The sequence below is a fragment of the Monomorium pharaonis genome, chromosome 5 (assembly GCF_013373865.1).
Source record: "Monomorium pharaonis isolate MP-MQ-018 chromosome 5, ASM1337386v2, whole genome shotgun sequence".
In the NCBI taxonomy this organism is placed as follows: Eukaryota; Metazoa; Arthropoda; class Insecta; order Hymenoptera; family Formicidae; genus Monomorium; species Monomorium pharaonis.
In genome coordinates this window covers 7,293,006-7,313,736 of record NC_050471.1, presented here as the reverse complement: position 1 = coordinate 7,313,736, position 20,731 = coordinate 7,293,006, and the positions used below count along the sequence as shown (strand labels likewise).

Sequence of the window (20,731 nt, the reverse complement as noted above, 5' to 3'; positions counted from 1 at the left end):
GCATTTTCGCGAAAAGCGCGATATTTGAATATGATTAGAAGTTTTACTTTTTGCATACTTGAAGTATCTATATAAGAAAAACAATATTACAACATTAGTATTAAATTAAAACAAATATATTTTATTCAGGTGTTTTGCATATAAGTAAGAAATTAAACACTTGTTTATAAATTAATTTTTTTTAAAGAATCTAATAATCTTAAATTTCAGTAAAATGTTATATATTTTTTTATTTCAATATTATAATGATCATTTGAAAAGAATACAATATGATTAATTTAAGCGTTGAATAATAGTATTATTTTTATAAAAAAATTTTAATTCATAACAATACGTAAATATATAAATATATGAATTAAAGGAAGGAAATAAAAATGTGTATATAAGCATTGTGACTATCAGATAAATTGTTTATACATATGCGCATGATAACGATAGGTAATACTTTAGAATATTACATATATATAACGTTATCTTTTTCCACTAGTTTTTTTTCAAGATTTTTATTTTTTCTTGCGAATCTGTTCACGACAGAAGGATGATACTCGAGGATTCAAGAAACCGCGCTTTATTTAGGTTACAATGAAAATGTCTAACCTCTTTTGAATTCCGGAAATTTTAGGGCAGAGAAACACGCGCGGTCGTGTTATAAATTATAGCTATAAGACAAGATATACCGTATAAATCGATTTTCTCGTCGTTTCTGAAGTGCGTCTGTTTAAGGATGATGCTAACTAAATAGCTATACTCGTTATTTTTCTTATATGACTGTCATATTTATTCTGGTTTTTTACAATAAAATATGTTAACATATTTATAACAATTTTTATGAATAACTGCAATGTTAATAATAACTAAAAATTATAAGGCACAATACGTGACAGATTATTTGAAATTGTCAATTTAAGAAATCGATTATATAATCTTATTGCACGAGAAGTTACAAAGTTGAAACGTTGAAATTTTTATTAAAAACGATGAAATTGGATCGAACGAATGATGTAATATAGTTGCAACGAGGAAGAAATGGAAAAATTTGCTCAAAGTGTATACAATTACAAGATTACAATTGCAATTTTGAATATTTTAATTGAGTTTAGATTCGATTTAAATACTAAAACATTAAAACATTAAAATATTAAAAATCTAAATCTATATTTTATAATTCAGAAACTTTTTTTTTTAATTAAAAGATATTTTAAAAGTTGAGGAATTAAATTTTTTATTATGTATTTTTTATACAGTAACATGTGACAAAGAAATGTAAATACTTCATCTCCATGATTGATTAATTAAAGAAATGGCACAATTGAAACAGCAATGTTTTTCTAAAGGTATATATTGATATTTTTTGAAGTACAAAGTATTAAAAAAATATAAGCTTTTCGAAATTTTATGGAATTTATTAATTAATAATAAATGTTCTCAACGAACAATATATTTAATATATTTTGGTCGGAAAACAATTTGCTTTATTATATTTTGTGGTTTTCGTTAACCAGCAATGTTCACTGGCGGCGAATGTGCGAAATACAGGGCAGTCGAATACATCAAGAGCAGCTACCTCTGAGCGAGAAATTGTAGAAATTCGTTACAGCTTTTACGTAAAGAGGTTTGAGCGAGCTCGCTTACTTACGTGCTGCGTAATCGATAAACCACCCACGAGTTTTTATCCTTAAGGCAGCTGCTTTGGGAAAAGGAAAGGTTCGTTGCGCCTTTCGTGGATACGTTAATTGTACGTGGCAAGTAAACATGCGATACATTCATCATTAATGAATGAAAGCGATGCCATTTAATGATTGAAAGCGAGGAAACTCCATACCACATTTTTCGACATCTATTATCTACGCAATGTGTAGATAAAATAAAACTTGTAGTAATATTAAATGTCAATTATATAAAGGTATGCATATATAAAACTAAAAATTAGATTTTATTTTTTTTAAATATAATTTTTTCTTCAAATTTAATTAAATAAAAATAATATTAATATACATGTTTAAAACTTTTGAAGTCTTTTGTTTTCTTTATCACAAGATTTAATTTTAAATGATATATTAAATAACTCCATATTTAATACGAATAAATATAATAATTATTTATACAATGATGATTTTATATTAAAGTTAATACAATTGAATAATTGAAAGATACACAATTGAATAATTATTAAATGTAAAATTTTATATGAAATAAACTTGATATTTTAAAGAGAGAGAGATATGATAGATTTTTGTTAAGAAAGCTATATCTTATTGAACAATTAAAATAATTAAGTTATAATTTAATTGTTACCAAAGTACCATTATACTTTATAATATTTATTATATATATATATATTTAATATAATATAATATATTAAATTAATTATGCTTCTTATTTAATGAATAATTATATACTTAATATTATGTACTTTTCTGAATATATTATTATCTTGCTTGCAAACACGTAACAATCAAACAAATTGGTTACGTAGATGAACGCAAAAGGATGATTCGTATCCGGAAAAAAATAGTAATCGAAGTCATATGTCAATCAAATTCAGTTCACACGAGTGTTCTTAATCTCGACATTTGATTTCGAAGAGCATTGCTCTTCAGAATGTCGAACACATTCTCTTCATGGCCGGAAGTGTACAGGCGCACGTGCCTCCGAAAACGTGCAGACATACTCTTAAACACAAATGGGTTGCCTGAGATATATAACGGGATGAAAAACCGAAATTCGGTGTTCAGTTACTTCGTTCTTATCGTTTCTGTTCTTTCTTGCTAGAAATCTTAATTTATTTAGAAAATTTATGAAAATCTATTTTTGTTATAGGCGTATAAATTAATTTTATTTTTTATATTTTTATTTTTGATTATCTTTTAACAAAAATTTTTTAATGGAATTTTGCATATATAAATTGACTTTGTCTTTTTATTAATTTAATATAATATATTTTTTTAATTGAATATTTTTCTCTTGCTTTTGCATCATGAAAACATCTCGAGTTTCAAATTTGTAAAGTGGTCTATCTATTCACTGACGTGGCATGCTAAAATTGGATTACACTAAAATTGGATTACACTCATTTTTTTCGAGATTTTATTCATTTTTTTAAAATCGATCCGCCGGTGAAGTTTGGATGAACAATTAAAATCAACTTTATCATTACTGTGTTATCATCCTGCTCTTTGCATTTCTCTGCGCAATAATTGTAATTAAAGTAACTTTAATGGACGATCGTGCTAAAAAGCAATTCGATTTAAACGGCTATTTTTGTCACTTCCTTGATTTGCATGCAATCAAGTAAATTCAGTAGTTTCTATTCGTTTGTAACTTCGTGTTACTTGCAGTAAGACGCTTTCGATAATATATAGAGTTTCGAGGAATACGTGAATGATATATAAGTCTGTAAATTAAATTAAGGCAATGTGCTGTAATTACTCCGGGAGATTCTAAGGAACATTAAAAGTTTTACTCACGAAATACGATACGCAGGATGATAATTTTGTAATAACTCTTTATTTCTTATCGGGATGTGCTTGAGAAACTCTCAAAATTTTTATTATTATTAAATTTTATAAATTGTACGTTTTGTAGATTATCTTAATTTGAGTTCTATTGCCTTTATGACATACTACAGAGAAAGAATCATTATAAGTCTTAAAGTGTTTTTATAAAAACTTTATTCAGAAATGAGAAATAAGAAATTTTGGTTCTAAATATTATTTTTTATTGGTAAGAAATATTATATTTCTTATTATTGTAGCCTAGAACTTTTATAACAAATGAGCAACGTTACTTAAATGTAAAAAATATTGCAGAAAATCAATTGAAAAGTAAAATTAAAACATAAGAACATAAGAACTTATTTTTCAATTATTTTCTATGGCTGGTATTCATAGTCGGATCTTAATATATTTAAGATTATCTTAAGTACTGCCATCAGCCAATCACAGAGCTGTATTAGCATCTTAAGATATTGCTTGAGACGATCTTGAAATAAGATTCAACTATGAATACCGGCCTATATGTATTATAATTTTATATTAAATTATAATAAATGGATCTTTTTTACGCTCTTGTGTATATGATCATTTATAGTTACTATACGATTGATTGATGAATTTACCTTTATGGGATATGATAAATGCTATAGAATGATAAAATCTAAAAGTTGAACGAGAAACGCACTGAGGACATGAGATTAATTAAATTGTTTATGATCTCGATAAATGACCGTCGAATTGCACTAATTGCTTCTGTAATACGCGCGCCGATCATTTGACGATTAAATGTCGACGTATGTGCTTCGGGCGACCTGTGGGAATTCTGTAAAGCGACGTTAACGAGCGCGTGGCATGACGTTATGCTTTTATGGGACATAGTGTAACGCGTGTGTCGGCTTTCGATGTTGTCGGCCGGTTAAGATTGCGTTACACGTGTTCCGAAGATTGATCGTCCCTCGTCGCGGAATGACATAATTATCACCTCGTATATGACTAATATATAAAACCTCGTTCCATGACGAAATCTGTCTTTATCAACGGAAAGACTCGATAAAGCAACTTCGTGTAACGACAACCGCAGACTTTTTTTTAGCAAATAGCAACTAGCGAATCTCAATTGAATGATAAAATTCGTTTTCTACGATATTTGTGCGATAGATAAATTTACGAGAGTGCAAAAATTTTATTTATAAAATACAAAATTTTACAATACCATACAAAAAATTTGCATTTGTATAATATACCTCTATAGAAAGATATGATTGTAATGATCAAAAGTTGTTATTAAATAAGAAAGTTTATTTGTTGTTAAAACCAAAACAAGTTTTCTGTTGTACTGAGATAACATAATTCAAGCCCATTAGTTAAAGGATAATTAGAGGATATATTTTGGGCTTCTTCCATTACAACATCTAAAATATACAAAGAGCTTTCTCTCAAAGGGTGATTTACCGTACGTTCGAAGAATTTTCCCGCGATATTGTATTTTCCGTAATCAAGTTCTGGTCCATTGTCGCCGGGTGAAAGAGCAGGTTGTTCAGTTTTAAGTCAGCGTCTGCGTAAAATTCCGCACGCCAAAAACGTGCGCGACAGGTTGCAGGCCGCGGACGATTTAGATCAAAGGAACTGTAGGTGCAATTACTGAGCGAAGCGCGAACGTAACGGAAAATCGCAACGTAGCATGCTTTGTCGTTCTTATTCTCTTTTTTCCGTTTCTCTTTCCATCTCTCTCTCTCTCTCTCTCTCTCGCTCTCTCTCTCTCTCTCTTTCTCAATTTCTTGCCAGATTGTTTATGGCGTGTCAAATGCAGACGGTTAACAAAATGAACCAACAGGTTTTGTAGAGAATTCGAGAGAGGGATTTTCTTCTCTCTTCCGTTGTCATTTCTTGTTCCTTATTAATAGTCAATGAGAGCGATAGTTACGAAAGAGATAAAGAGAGAGGCGGGAAGAGAGGGGTAGAAGAAGAGAAGAAAATTAGATCCTGCTGCGCCTAAAGTGCAGGATCGAGAGAAAGGAAAAAAGCGTCAACTCGCGGATTATCATACGCTCTCGCCCCGTAAGCTCTGCAGAAATTTATCTCGCGTGCATTTGCAAGAGGCTGCATTTTCCATTAGCTCGAGGTGGTTGTTATTTTTTTATTCATAGAATTGTTAATGATAATTTATTGTATACGCTTTGTGAAGTTAAACAATAATATAATTAAATGGTTTTATATGTAAATGCAAGGTTGGCGTGCTCGTAGAAAATGTAATTATAATTACATTATAAAAATGAAGATGGTGAGTGTCAGTATGAGCTACATACAAACTTGTTATATCTCTCTCAACATTATCGTATTTGAAGAGCCACAAAAAGTGCAATTATGACAGCTATTGCTCAAGATCTAATTTTAAGTAATTTATAAAAGCCAACTATATAGTATATTTTAGAATTTAAAGAAATAAATATTTTTTAATGAATTTTAGAATAGAACAAAAAATATATTTATATAATATAAAAACGATCTTTAATTTTGTTTACTCTATAAATTAAGTGTACGCTTTTAATTTTTTCAATAACTTGTAATTTATAGTTTTACACACACACACACACACACACACACAGATTAAAAGTAGTAGTTACATAGAGCACGTTTGACTCATAATTTCACGTGCTTGGTGGCTTGACATTGTTATGTGTACCATAATTCGTACCCGCCAAGATTTTGCGTAATAGTCTTTTATCACTGCACCATAGCCATTCCTTGTTGAACTTCCCACTCAAGCAGCACTTCGTGCGAGTTTCAGTTTGTGACATCGCTGCGACGTTAGTTGAACTTTGCCATTATGGCTGACCGGCTATCGGATGCGGTGTGACTCGCTCACCAGTGATTAAAACTGGAATTAATCGGGCAACTTTAACATTCGTTCTCCAATTTGTGCGGGTGGATGTTGGGAGGAGCGTAATGTAACTGTAATATGATAGGGAATAAAAAGCTTGCGATGCATTGTTTCACATGCCGATCCTTGGCAATCGTCGATCCGCATGAAACAATGACGGGCTTTTCACAAATCAAGTTACAGATGAGCAAGAAAAACTCCATGCATGTATTGCACCATTTAATCTCACGTAAAGTTTGTTTCAATAGAATTTAGATTTAATTATGATTCGATTTCAGAGAAGTTCTAGGGAATTCGAGTAGACTAGTGGAACAATGTGTATTTAATTTTAATTGAAAATCTATCTGTTTTTACTTGTTCGAGTAACATGCAAAGATAGTTAAACCAATTATTATAAAATTATGTAACATTTTTTATCGTCTATCCAATATAAAAACAGGTTATCTATTTTAAAATTCTATATGAAAATGTATAATAACATTCTCGTATAACATTGCGTAATAAGATTAATTTCACGGAGAAAATGTACATAAAGAAAATGTAGACCTTAAGATTATTGTTATTATACGTGTGATATGTAAAACTTGCAGTATATTTTTTTAATATGCACTCAACGTTTCTTGATTGTAAAATTTTAATTAAGGAAGTATTATATTGTTTCAAAGGCTAAGAAGAAAGTTATTTTTATCTAAACTTTCTTCGAAAAGTATAGTTCGGAAAGTGGATGATTTATTAAAAACTTTGTACACATTTTATCTATAATTAGGAAAGATAAAAATAATAAAAGATCTAACAGTTATAAAAATTTGCGCCCCAACGCGCATTGCTTAAAATTTAGATGCTGTAATAAAAAATAAATAAGAATATTGTTATACAGTTTATATTATTATACAGTTTATTGATGTATAATAATGTTCAGTTATCGATAGAACTAACGGAATTAAAATATATTAATTTTTTTCATTGTATTTCTAAAATATTTGTTGATTTTTGTTACAAATTTGCAAATGCAATTTTTAATAAAAACTTTAAAATTACAGAAAATATTTGATTTTCTATGATTTTAGTTTAACAATAATTGAATATCTGTAAATTAAAAATTTTATGCAAAAATTTTATTCCTTTTTGTCTAATTATTTTATGAGAAGTGTAAGTCAATGCGTACTTAAACATGTATTTTTAATTACTATAATTTTTGTCCAATAAAATTTCTAATTATAGATAAAATGTATTATTATGTGTACAAAATTTATATTAAATTATCTATATATTTTTCAAAAAAACATTTATATATAACAAAAATAATAGCTCTTAATCCAAAATAATTGATCTGTAATAATTAAGCTAAATTATGTACGACACGATTCTTTCTTTTAGGCATTATAAAACTTGACACGATTGAAAATGTCCTAACAGTAGTCTTATAAATTTGCCCTTTTTTTCATTTTGCGCACGAGATTTCCTGCCATCGTTCACCTTCTTCTTTCTTCTTATCTCGCAGCATAAGGAGTCCCTTGGCACGGAAGTAAAACTAATTTTACGAGAAGTCGGCCGATCCCTTCGATTCTTTATTAGATTTCCTGTCGATGTGATACTTTGTTTCGAGTAGGAAGGAATCAATGAACGAAAAATGTTCAGAGATGATTGCAAACATTTTGGAACCTTTTTCTAGATAATCTTTTTCTAGATGACCGAGTGTCTCAGCAAAATCGTGCAAGTCTCTAATTGCTTACGGTAACTTGCCACATATCTGTTTTTAACTATTTCGAATAGACTGACATTGAAGCAACAAGCAGGTAATAATGTATAATATATTGCTAGCAATTTAACAGTAAAGCAGCAGTATCATAGTTCACGCTGTCAGCAATATGACTATTGTGTGATTTTATAAATTATTTGCGATAACGGCACCAACAAAAATTTTTTGAGGTGCTCATTTTGAGAAACCTCACAGAAGTTTTTATTTTCTAATTTTCGGAATGCGAATATTTTTTTTTAGGATTCTAATCTTATTTCTAATTGCGCGATATTATTCCTGAGAAATTTTTCTAGGGGGCGAGGTAATTATTTTATACATATAAACGGCATAAACTATAGATTTTTCGTATAAAGCAAATATTGTCGTTAGGTGACTAATAAATAACAATTTTTTTTTATTTATCAGAACAACAAATCGTACGTCGCCCCCTTCATTTTTGTGCGTACTTTAATCCTGTAAAAGAATTTGCATTATGTTATTCCAATTCAAAAATCCAGTTTCCCCAAAAATGTCGGTAACTCTGTCACTCCCGGAATCACAATCAATTATTTTTTTTATTTTTATTTGTGATTTATCAATTTCTTACGGCTTAAAGCATACTTATAAACCCTAATTTAATTTAATGTAAGTGATATCAATTCTAACGTATTACTATTTAAAATGTAATATTGCTACAATATAATCTAATATTTTAATGTTATTTATAAACGTTTAATATGTCAATAATATTTTTGTAATATTTTACTGTAATTTATAATATTGTTGATGCAATTTTGCTGCGATATTACTGTAATATTCCGTGCTATGTGGGATGTAGCATAAAATTTGCTCCTTTATTGTTTCGCATTGCTCCATAATTATTTTCATGATTTGTTGCATTTTTATTGAAAAATTAACAAATTATTCATTTTACAAGTGACAACGCCGCCACCTATCGGCCACCCACCGATTTATTTGTTCTGGACAATAATAAAATTGTTCTTTATCTGACGTAGACTACTTTTACAAAGTAAAAGGTACCAAATGAAAAAGAATTTTGCAAACGTGCGAATAGAAGTTGTTCTGCTACCTGAAAGGACGCGGAAGGGAAAAAAGTATTTTGGGGAACGAGAGAAGTAGAGGTTTGGTAAATGCGAACTTGAAGTTGAAATAAACGAAAAAGGCGATGACGGGAATACTTGCGAGAGAAAAGGAGGTAGACTGGACAAAGGGTAGTAAAGAGATAAAAAGGACAATGGACAGAATAAAAACGGGTTTCTCCGTGGACGGCTCGTGCGAGAGTCGACGAGAGAGATTCTCGAGTGATATTCCGTTATATCTACTGGAAAGGATGAACGAGAAAAAGAGTCGTATGTACAAAAAGAGAATATGCACATATTACATTGTACGTGCAGAGGAGAGAGAGAGAGAGAGAGAGAGAGAGAGAGAGAGAGAGAGAGAGAGGGAGAGAGAGAGGCTTAGGGAAGATGGGGGAGGAAAGGGAGAAAGAAAGAGAGGGCAGATGTTGCCGGGTAACATAGCGAGGGTGGGATAAGAGTTCCCCGGGGTGCCTAGCAACAGGTTGCTACCCTAAAATTTCAACCACCGGCGCGGTGTGCGGGTGGAAGACTAGCTACTGGGAGTTGTAGTATACGCATACGCGATCTATGCATTTTCCCTAAACACGCTTATCTCTAAAGTGTGTCGGTATTACGCCCCCGTGCGCGTGTCGATTTCTCATTATCTACAAACGCGCTCGCGAATGGTGTGTACAGGGAGACGATTCTCCTCGAAGAGAAAACAAACTTTATGTGTTTGTGGAACTTATTATCTAGTTCTCTATTATATGAAGCATATATTAATAGTAATGAATAATGTAATTGGGATAACACAGTAGTAATTTATGGAAATGATGGAGTATTAATAAGTGAATAATGACAGTTTAATAGGGATAGTTTACATAAATCATATCCTGAATAATAAAATTACACGTGAAACGGATATCTCTCGTAAACAGAAAATTTTAATTGGATTTAACTTCGTGGGAAATTTATATAAATGATACACCATCTCTCACTTTGCAATTACACGCTGTATGTAAACTGTGTTTTGAATTCATAAATTTTTTATTGAGATACGATTATACTGTCGACGCACGTTATTCTCGATACATTATGTAACAACAGGAGAGAACACAACAAATCTGTTCTCGTCTTCATATCGACATTTATTTCATTACGTACGGGGAATGAATAGTTGATGTGTAGGCGAAGGCGATTTGGTGGAACGAAATGAAATAAGCGTAATGGGATAGGCTGTAAAATTGAGAGAGAGAGAGAGAGAGAGAGAGAGGGAACGGAAGAATCAGCGTAAAAATTTATAAATTGATTACTTTTGAACGCGAGCGATATGAGATATTGGAACAGTAATGGCCGTTCCGCGTGAAATTTCGCATTTCGTTGCGGCATATTGAGGTGCGCGCGTACCGCGCGCGTGGGTGTGCGTGGTAATGGATTGTAATTCTGTTTTGTTCATTCGATAAAGCCGGGCCGGATAATAATTCGTGCGCGCAAATAACCGTGCGAGAACTGACGCGTGTTAACGCCCGCGAATTGTCGACGCCACGAGTATCCCGCGTCACGATTCAATCCGTGAGAAATCGACGTCGACGGAAAATTGCGGCTTTAATCACTGGGAGCGCGCGAGATTTTGCACGGAAAAGGAGGGTATTACGATAAAATATAAAACATCCCCTGACTGTGTATAGAGTTTCCAATTAATCTTTCGTCGATAAGAGAAGAAATCTCACGATCGTAAATCTTCCTTATTAATATTGAAATCTGTTTATTTCTCGAAGTTAAATCGAAGCGCAATTATTTCGATCGCGGTTTTAATTCGGTTCACGGTCCGCTGCTAAAATACTTCGGTCCTAATCTCGATATTTATCTCGTCGCAAGATTCCGTGGCATTTCACGAAATCATAATCTCGCGGTCTAAGCTCGCTTTGAGCGGCTGCACCGTTATTCGGAGAGCACGCAACGTGTACAGGTGTACACCCAATATGCTCTCGATCCATGGATATGTACTTATTTAATGTACACCGACCTACGGTGCGCCTGCTTAGCGTAATGCGCTTGGTGAGAAACTTTGAGAAACTCCGTTGTAATAAAGTCCCAAATTTGATACCGGGGGAAACAACGACGGTCGTGTAACGCGGCGTGATTTACCGCACTTTCCGTACATGCATAATCGGAAACGATTTTACTTTGATAATTTATAACATTCATCCACGACGTACTGCAGTTTTAATAAGGCTGATTTGTATCGAGCGTCGTTTAATTTTTCGTCGTTATCATTAAAGCGCCAAACTAATGTCAATTTAATTCCGCGAGGTCTATTTAGAGAGAAGGACAAACGAACATGAAGAGAAAGTCTCTCGTGCATTTATTAAATGTACGTCGGAATATTATATCTGTGGTAAAGTAGCATCTCTTAGAGATTTTTTCTTTTGACATTTTCACCGGCTTTTTTACACACCGAGGTACCGATTGCCGCGAAAGTATTACGCTTTGGCGACTCTTCTGTGCGTTTCTATTCACGGCAGATATTCGCGAGCGCCGGCTGCATTTCCGGTTCGCTGAGGGTAGTGAACTCAACGTGTACGTCGCATTAGGACGATGATTAATCGGATTTTGCAATATCTAGATAGTGGTGGCGCTTTATTTTCCATCATTTCAGCGCGCACGACGGACGCTTTCAGGAAATGAAGAGAGAAAAGGTAGAAATGGAAAGGAGATCCGCGCTCATGACATTTGAAAAGCCACGAGGGAGCCAATAGGAGTATGCAGGACGCGGACGCGGGTAATTAATAGGATATTTCACGCACGTTGCTGAGAGAGAGAAAGAGGAGAGGGAGAGAGAGAGAGAGAGAGAGAAAAAGAGAGGAGGTGTCTTTAGCGCTTCTTGCGTAACGTACGAATGGCGTGCAAATCCATATCGCACTCAGGATTCGTGCGGCGTCGAGAACAGCGATTTCTCTCTTCCCTTCCCTTGTATTCGATACGACCGACTTTTTCCTATCGATCCGATGGGAAGATTAGTTAGGCATCGTCGATACGTTAAGGGGGAAAAAAATGGCTATTAATGGCTACGGCACGCGTGCCAGAAAATAGACGGGCACAAGTGCCCGATCGCGTGACTACCGCCCGCCACTGATGCGCCGAGATTAGGCCAGTCAACGTAACCTAATTAACGAAAGAACGCTCCGCTGGATTTCTTCCGCACCTCCTCTGCAAAATTCTTTTTTTTTTTTAAACCGATGATGCCCGGACAGTTTATCGTTACGCGATTCATGCGTGCCGTCCGATTTAAAGTATCATGTTGATTTATGACCGGCGACCCTAATTTCGAAACTGAATGCATCAGATAAAATAGTTTTAATCAAAAACGCTATAGGTACTCGCCGCTCTATTTTTGCTGCGATATCGTTCTGACACATCACTAGCAGCATAAACTGACACTCTCTTTTTTTAAAAAAAAGTAGATACCTGAGTATGAAAAATATGAATGTAAGGATACGGTGTGTCAGCTTCATATTTTCATTGCATGAGAGGGCAAGTTAAGTAAATTTTCATTTTTATCAGAATGTTAATTTGTATTTTAATATCTTTGGATAACATTTCTTGATAGAAATCCAGTCAGATTGAAATAAAAAAGTTACAACGTTTAAGCGTAAAAATAAATCTAAAGATGTAAGATGTTTTTCCATCACTTGTTTGACAATTTTCTGAAAAGAAATTCTTTAAATTATCAATATCTAAAGTTTTGATTTTTAATCGGTTGAATTTTCTTTAACTTCTAGAAGAAAGTGTCATAAAGTCTAAAATTATTCGGGGAAGAAGGAATTAAGACTTTGAATTAATTATATTAAAATGCTGAATAAGACGCTAACATTGCAGAGAATAATAATTAAGAACTATATTAATTAAGTACTATATTAATTTTCAAATTGGTAATTACAAATTTTCACGCGCTTTGGAATTTAAGCTGCGATTGCAGAGATGAAATTTCAAACTTTAGCCTTTTATCTCGCGTAATTATATATGTATAAAATTACGTCTACCTGGATTTAATTAGCTTATATGTTTGCCAGGATGCTGGGTGGCGTGGGAGGTCGGCACGTGTCTACGCGTCGGCGTGGCAGCAATCCGGTGGTGCGTGGAAGTTTGGGCCTCATCTATGGCGCTACACCCGGTGGAAACGCGAGCGATGGTGGTGCGATGCATTTGGAAACGCTACCCCGTTATGTCGCCAGGAGAGGCCGACGGAGGGCTGTCACCACCAGCGATCACAAGAGCTGCGCCCTTATACAGACACGGCTCAAGCTTGGCGATATTATGTGAGTAATATTGCTTTTTTTTTACATGTCTTTTCATTTCATCGTTTAGCTAACAACGAGCAGTAACAACGTGTAGACATAAAATTGAAAACCTCAGAAAGTAATATAAAAACTAAAAATTTAAACAATATAACTTATTTGTAATTTCCTTTTTCGTTTATTGACAATTTTCAAGAAACATAATTTACACATAACTAATACATTCGAAATGGAATATTACTTATCGTCCATATGAAGCTAAACAATATTAAGCAGATTATTGCTTAAATTAAGACGACTGATCAATTATTTAATCATGTATTTTCCGATTTATAATAAAATCTCACATTTTAATGAAGAGACATTTTTCACTAAAAGCTTTGTTATAAAAATAATAAATAAAATACACATGTAGAAATTTATGTAGATAATTAATGTTGTGATTGACTAATTAAGGAAATAATAAAATCGTATTTTAACACGAATGTGCTAAGAAATCACTGAATGGATACAACATATCTCTTATCACTTGATAGTTACCTTTATCTCTTTGATACTATCTGCGCGCAGTAATCTATTTTACCGACGTCGTTTCAACCCCTCTTATCCTTTTACCCTTTGATATAACGTCGACCAGAGTCGACTACAGATAATGTTAAGGGTAGCAAACGGTACAAGTTATTCTCTAAAGCAGAAGTCGGTACGTATATATTGATTTGAATCGGGCTACAACCGTCGGTAATATTTCCTACCCCTTATATGTCTATCCCTTATGCTAAAGTTGTTCTATTTTACCGATCATTGCTATTATTTTCAATTTACTATAAGCTTTTAATTTTCTTTACAGAATTAAAAATTCTTTTCCATAATTAATGTATAAACAAAAACAGCCCGCGCGTAACGATTTTGTATAAACAACGAAAAAAATGGTAAAATAATAATTTTTTTCATTTTCTGTATTTTTGTCTATACTTTAATTGTGGAAAAAGATATTTAATTCTGTAAAGGCAATTAAAATATTAGTGAATCAGAAATAATCACATTAATCAATAAAACAAGATAACTTTAGCATATCTTTAAATAAGCATTGGCAAGCAGAGCGCTCTTGCTTTATATTTAACTTATACATTTATTATCTCCATGAGTAATCGTTATCTGTACGATTCAAATTAGTATCAACTGTCAACTTATTATTATCTATACATTACAATAAAGATGCGACATTGTTTACCCTTTTTTAAAACACATGAGTTTTTTAAATATCTATCTCGTAAAAATTGCATCATTAATCAAATATATTAGAATAAAAGTATGTAAACTAGGCTAACTCGTCAGATAATAACTTTTTTATCCAAGAAAGTAAGAAGATAAAGGAAATGTAAGAAAGAAGTGATATTAGACAACTTTAATCATTAAATAGACATTCACATCATGATTTTATTACAATATAATACTTATAATGCAGTAATAACGGTATTACATAGATACCATTATTATTATTATTGTGAATTTTTTGTGAGAAAGCAGCCAATTTATCGACTAATTTTATCCACCAATGATAACCTGAATCTTCGGTCATATCGCGGAGATGGTGCCAGGCGAGAGGTGCGTCTGACTATACCGGGTCATGCACTACTGCGGCCGAATTAAAGTCTAATGTAGCGAGGTGTCTATACACCCCTCGCGTCGTTCGTTCGTCCGGCTTTACACGCTATCGATTAGCCTTCGATTGTTCGGTCGTTACTTTCTATTTCCAGCAACGCGTACCGTTGTCGGCCGTTCACCAGCGCGAATCTAATTACGATCTCTCTTTCTTTCTCTCTCTCCCCCCTCTCTCTCTTTCTCTGTTCACCGGCGATCGTTTCATCAATTGATCATTTTGCCGTTACCTCGCGTTTTCCTGAAAACGTTTCGACAGGTATCTTTTATTTCTGAAACGAACACGTCGATCTTCTTACAGAATATCAAATGATATTTTAATCTTTCGTAAAAAATTTAGCTATTACATTTCTCAGCAAGATTGTCTTTTTTAGTAAAAATTACAATTATTTACTTATAATTACGTTTAATGACGTGTGCGTGAGGCTGTCTTCTTTATCGCTTTGCTTGATTAATACACGATACAGTTCAAATATTTGTCGTGATATTTGTTATTAATGCTTTCTAAGAACGTTTTAGTGGAAAAATGGTATGTGCTCACATAATTGCCGAAGGAATTACGTGAGCACATAATTTCTCCGTGTGTCAGTCATTTGGCCAGTATTCTACTTAGAATTGGATTACTGAATATTGATTTCCGATTAATTAATAACGATGTCCAATTCTTCATATTTTATTGGCAATATCGTGTAAAAATAACCGCCCCATTTTCAAAACGAGTATTTTATATTATTAGCTTTTTCTGCGGCATCCGAGTAATCTAGATAACGTTCCCAATTTTTCGACGTTATCATTTTTCGATGGTAGCGCACGAATCGCGACACGACCGGTGATCGTGACGAGGGTGAGCGTTCTATCTCTCTCCTTGTCTCTCCCTCTCGGCTTCTCGCAAAAATAGAATCAATAAAAGGAATCGACGTTACGTGGAAGTAGGTCTGCGCGCTATCCCGCGAGTCAACTCGACAAGGTTTTCGACCTTTGCTATTAAGGGACGTACCTATCCGAGCGCCGCGCCGCCGATCCGAGCACCCTCCTTTATTTATCACGCTTGATTCCGCGTTGTCTTCGCGGTCGCCGGCGGATCGATGCCCCGAGAACTGACGGATTTTATTAACGAACGCAAATCGATGTTGCTTCGAGTGCTCTCGCGCCGCACACAGCTTAATCTGAGAAAAAGAAAAATATATTAGATTGCATGCGAATATGTAGATGTTGTGTTTAATTATGTATAATATTAATATTATTATTATTATATATTTAATTATTAGCTTTGCATGCTTTCAAAAAATAAAAAAATATATTAGCTCTATTATTTTAAAATTAATATACAAAAGCAAATAATGTGCCGATTGTGTGAAATATATTTATTTCTTTGTATTTTTATTTTGTTATAGATATGAAATTTTAGAAAGCAAAGTTGGCCATAATCTTGTCTTTCGTGAATAGTTTAGAAATGTCAGTATGAATTTCAATGGGGGGATTTTAATTTATAGCAGTAGACTCCCATTAGAAAGTTCAACATAAATCGTAAATTATTCAAAAGTACCAAACTTCATTTAATATTAAATAAGAACAACAAAACTGAATTTTCTTTATTTTAGCAGAAAATAACTTCAACATTTTATACATTTAAGAGAGCAGATTGTTTACATATATAGACGCGATAAAAATTCTTTTTGGCATTCTCCCGCGGTTTTGCATTCCAGAGTAATGTATTTAAAAATTATAGAAAGGAAAATTTCAAGATAAAACGACATAGTTTCAAAGATGTCACGAAAGCATAAAACATTTTCTACTCTCTTTGTATATATTATAAATATTTTCTTACGTTATATCTACATGTACATCAAGCATATTTTATACTATGCGCCGAGCCGAGCACAATATTAGCGTTCGCATGGCTCGTGGGAGCGGCGGTCCAATCCTACGCATTGCCGGGGTATCCCCGGCCATGTTAGGCGCATGCAAAAGCTCAGGCCGATATCATCTAACCCTGATCGGTCCTAACCCTGAAACCGGATCTACTCCCATGCGCTTTCAAACACGCTACTTTTCTCGATTTTTGCACCGCTACAGTTCGCGTAATTATGCGCCTTGCAGTAGTATACAGGGTGACTGTGAAACAATATTTTAGGTTTTTCCGTTTGAACGAACGAACATAATACTTGGCCGAAAATTGCTGTGAATTTTCTTTCTTGCTCTAGGAAAAAGAGTTTCTCTGTTAGATCAATGTAAAAATAAATAGAAACATTTTATAACTATAAATATTCGTTGACTGTCAAATTTTGACATCGTTTTCTAATTGGCTTTGTGAGCATGAAAGAATTCTAAAGGGATTAAGAGCAAAGTTGCTCCTCTAATCTAGTTTTTTCGAAATTGTGCGTCATAATAAAATTTTTGTGAGGAGCATCAGCATCTTTTTCGTACGAGATCTATTTGTACATTATGTGTATCCATCTTTTGTATCTGTAACTATTAAACTTAGGCAAGGATGTTTCTTGTGGAGATTCTGTATTCGGTTCGTGCGAGCTCTCGGAATCGACAATGGATTCTTTAAAGATATTTGGAGCGGTTCTAACGATAAACGATTTGTGAAGTCGAACCGATCGACAACGTGATCTCTCCGCTCCCTCTTCTCTGTTTCTCTCTTTCTCTCTCTCTCTCTCTCTCTTTGCTGGCTCGTGACATGGTTACTCCTTGTCCTGACGGTGAATCGAGTCGCGGAGTCGAGTTGACTCGGCGCGGTCGTGTGTTTCAGGCTGGCTGCCGGCTGCCGCCACCGTGAATCAATACCCGCATTGCGCGTGCCACCTCTCTTTCTCTCTCCCTTGCCCAGCTCTACTACCCTTTGCTTCTCTTTCTCTCGCCCTCTCTCTCTTTCTCGCTCTGCTTCTCGCTCGCCCTCCGCGAACCCTCAGTTGCTCTTCATAGCTCGCGCCCTTTCTCACTCTCTCTCTCTCTCTCTCTCTCTCTCTCTCTCTCTCTCTCTCTCTCTCTCTCTCTTTCTCTCTCTCTTTCTCTCTCTCTCTCTCTCTCTCTCTCTGTCGCTTATTCTCCTTTACCTTTTTCTTTTCATTTTCTCTCTTACATTTCTTCCACTTTCTCTCTTTTTCCCGTAGGCATTTTTCTACGCCTTTTCTTTTTCTTTCTGTTGCTCCCTCTCTTTCTTCTCCTTTTCTTAATTTTCTTTCTACGTCTCTTTATTCTCTATTTCTTCCTCGTTATCGTCCTATCTTTCTTTCCAATCCCGCAATCTTTTTCTCTTTATGTTCTTCTGCACGTGGCGATCGGCAGTTTCCTCTGTCTCTTTATCTTCCTTAAGTTCTACCGATCCATTTGTCTTCATATCTCATGTTACGCCTCCTTCATTTTCTCTAAAGCAATGGGAAAGGGAGGATGTGAGACAATCAAGTAGAGAAAGTGATATGCATAGGACGAAGGGTAGAAAGCTCTCCGAGGATCAAACAACCCTCGCTAGGCGCGCAGGAAAATTGCAAAAAACACATTTATGTGCGAAGAGCCACCCACACTGTTGTCGCCGTCAAGTTGACGTCTTTCCTCAGCGCGTCTTCTCGGGAGAAAATGCGGAAGTACGAGATGTTTCCCACCGAATCGACTCGCTCGCGGATTTGCCGATCCGCAGTACAAATTTCCTAGTCTCAATTTTTAGAGCCTTTATTCCACGCACACATACACACATACACATGTACCCGTCTTTCTTGATGATTTTAGAAGATTCTTCTCATCTTCGAATTCTCCATTGCAGGCAACAGTAGTAAAGTTTTTAATACTCGGGCATAAATTCTGTTATTTGATCGTGGCGCGTTTTTACCACTGATATCGTATTTTTAACCAAATGTCATCATCTGTGTAATTCTTGAAAAATTGTAGATAACTTATTATAAAAGTTTGCTCTAATGGAGATGCGAGATAATGTTTATACCATCTTGTTACATTGATTGTTAATTATCTTCTTCTAAGAAATTTTAATAATTCTAAGAAATTCCAATTGCGATGCAGAGATATTTTATGCGCTCCTTCGTTCAAGAACCTTTTCTTTGCGCTAATTTATCGAGACGCGCATTGCCATGCCACGCCGTGCCGCTGTAACAATTTAAAGGGTTTAATCCGGCGATTAACGTCGGCGACGCGACATCTCAGCGACAAGTATCGTTTTTCCTAACTTTAGCAGAGCGATAATTTTCACATCGCTTTATACCGCAGAAAAATGATAAATAAGGGACAAATACTAGGGTTTGCTACCGTCGGTGCCACCATCGGTCAGATGATGTCCCTCTGTTTCTCTCCCTCTCCTTCTCTCTCTCTCTCTCTCTCTCTCTCTCTTGTTCTCTCTCTTTGCCAAGATTTCCCTGTTAACTGATGGAGCAGGGGCAGACCTGCGGAAAAACCACGTGTGTGGAAATCAGCCCACGCGCTTTCCGTTTTATGCTCTGACGTCACTCGTTTTTGAGTTATTCTCAGCTCAGGACGAAGCCGTTAGCGGCGTGTACGAGAAACGGGACGTTGCAGTCTGCCGTTTATGCTTTTTTGATTTGGTTATCCGAATTAAGTTAGAAATTGGAAATTTAATATTTTCAACACCGAGTGCTCATTTCTTGAAAAGGAAGATTCGCGAAAATAAAGATATTTTTGGAAAACTTTTGACTTTGCCAATTTTAAAGATTGATCGTCAAATCAAGAACGGTAACATTTTAATTTTTATTAATGGTAATATATGCTTTGAATTTTTAAGAGAGACATTTTAGGAGACTTAGGAGATTTTTTAAAGAATTTTTTGGATTGTTCGATTACTTTATCATTGCTAACTGAAAAAAATCGATTTTTTTAATGAAAATTCATTTTTTTAAAGTAATTTTACTTTTATTCAATAACTCAAAAGTAATTTTTCGGCATTAAAATGTATCTATATCATTGAATGATTAATATTATGTTTAAAAAATTTGTTTATGAAAAGATTAATCGCGATGCAATTGCTATAGTTCTGTTATATGACATACGACGGTAGAGCGTCAAAGATAATACGTATGACACCTGTTGTTACGCCATTAATGTAAAAGGCTCGTTTACACAGTGAGAAAGGGTTATCTTGGTTTGCCTGCAGGATTTTCGTTTTTCTGGAAAATTCCTTGCTCCGATTTTAAAAAAATTTTACCCTTTACAGTTCAAAGAGTGTTGATAAATCGTTACAGCTTCAAAGTCTTCTTCGACTCTAAGTCAATATCGTTATTAAGATTCACTTCCACTTGTTCGACGTTCGAGATTCCCAGATTTCGTCAAATTGTCAATTATTACTACCATCTCTTCAAAATTTTCGATAAAATCGAAGAACGCGCGAAACTTTGCATCAGCCAATCTGGCAAACTTGAGGAATTTGCGACATAAAAAAAAGTAAGCCGTAGAAGGAAAGAAGTTTTTTCAAATAATTAGAGATTATCGTCCGCAGGGCTGGCTTAGCAGGGCAGTAACTACTAGCGGCCCACACGTCACCCTGCTGACATTTTCCTGATATTTACGAAAATTAGATTGCCATTAACGGACCTTTTATTGTCCCTTCGCACGCA

At 34.3% G+C, this 20,731-nt stretch overlaps 1 protein-coding gene across 17 annotated transcripts in view; it reads left to right on the top strand.

Moving 5' to 3' along the window:
• Positions 1–20,731, top strand: part of LOC105833674 (voltage-dependent calcium channel type A subunit alpha-1) — a 165,607-nt gene that overhangs the window by 40,429 nt on the left and 104,447 nt on the right. For all 17 annotated transcript variants that reach the window (XR_003626272.2, XM_012675581.3, XM_028192491.2 and 14 more), the window contains exon 2: positions 13,266–13,511. Coding sequence is in view for 16 of the 17 variants with exons in the window: in XM_012675581.3 (XP_012531035.1) it covers positions 13,267–13,511 (245 nt within the window). In the remaining variant the exon portion in view is untranslated. The remainder of the gene's footprint in view (positions 1–13,265; positions 13,512–20,731) is intronic.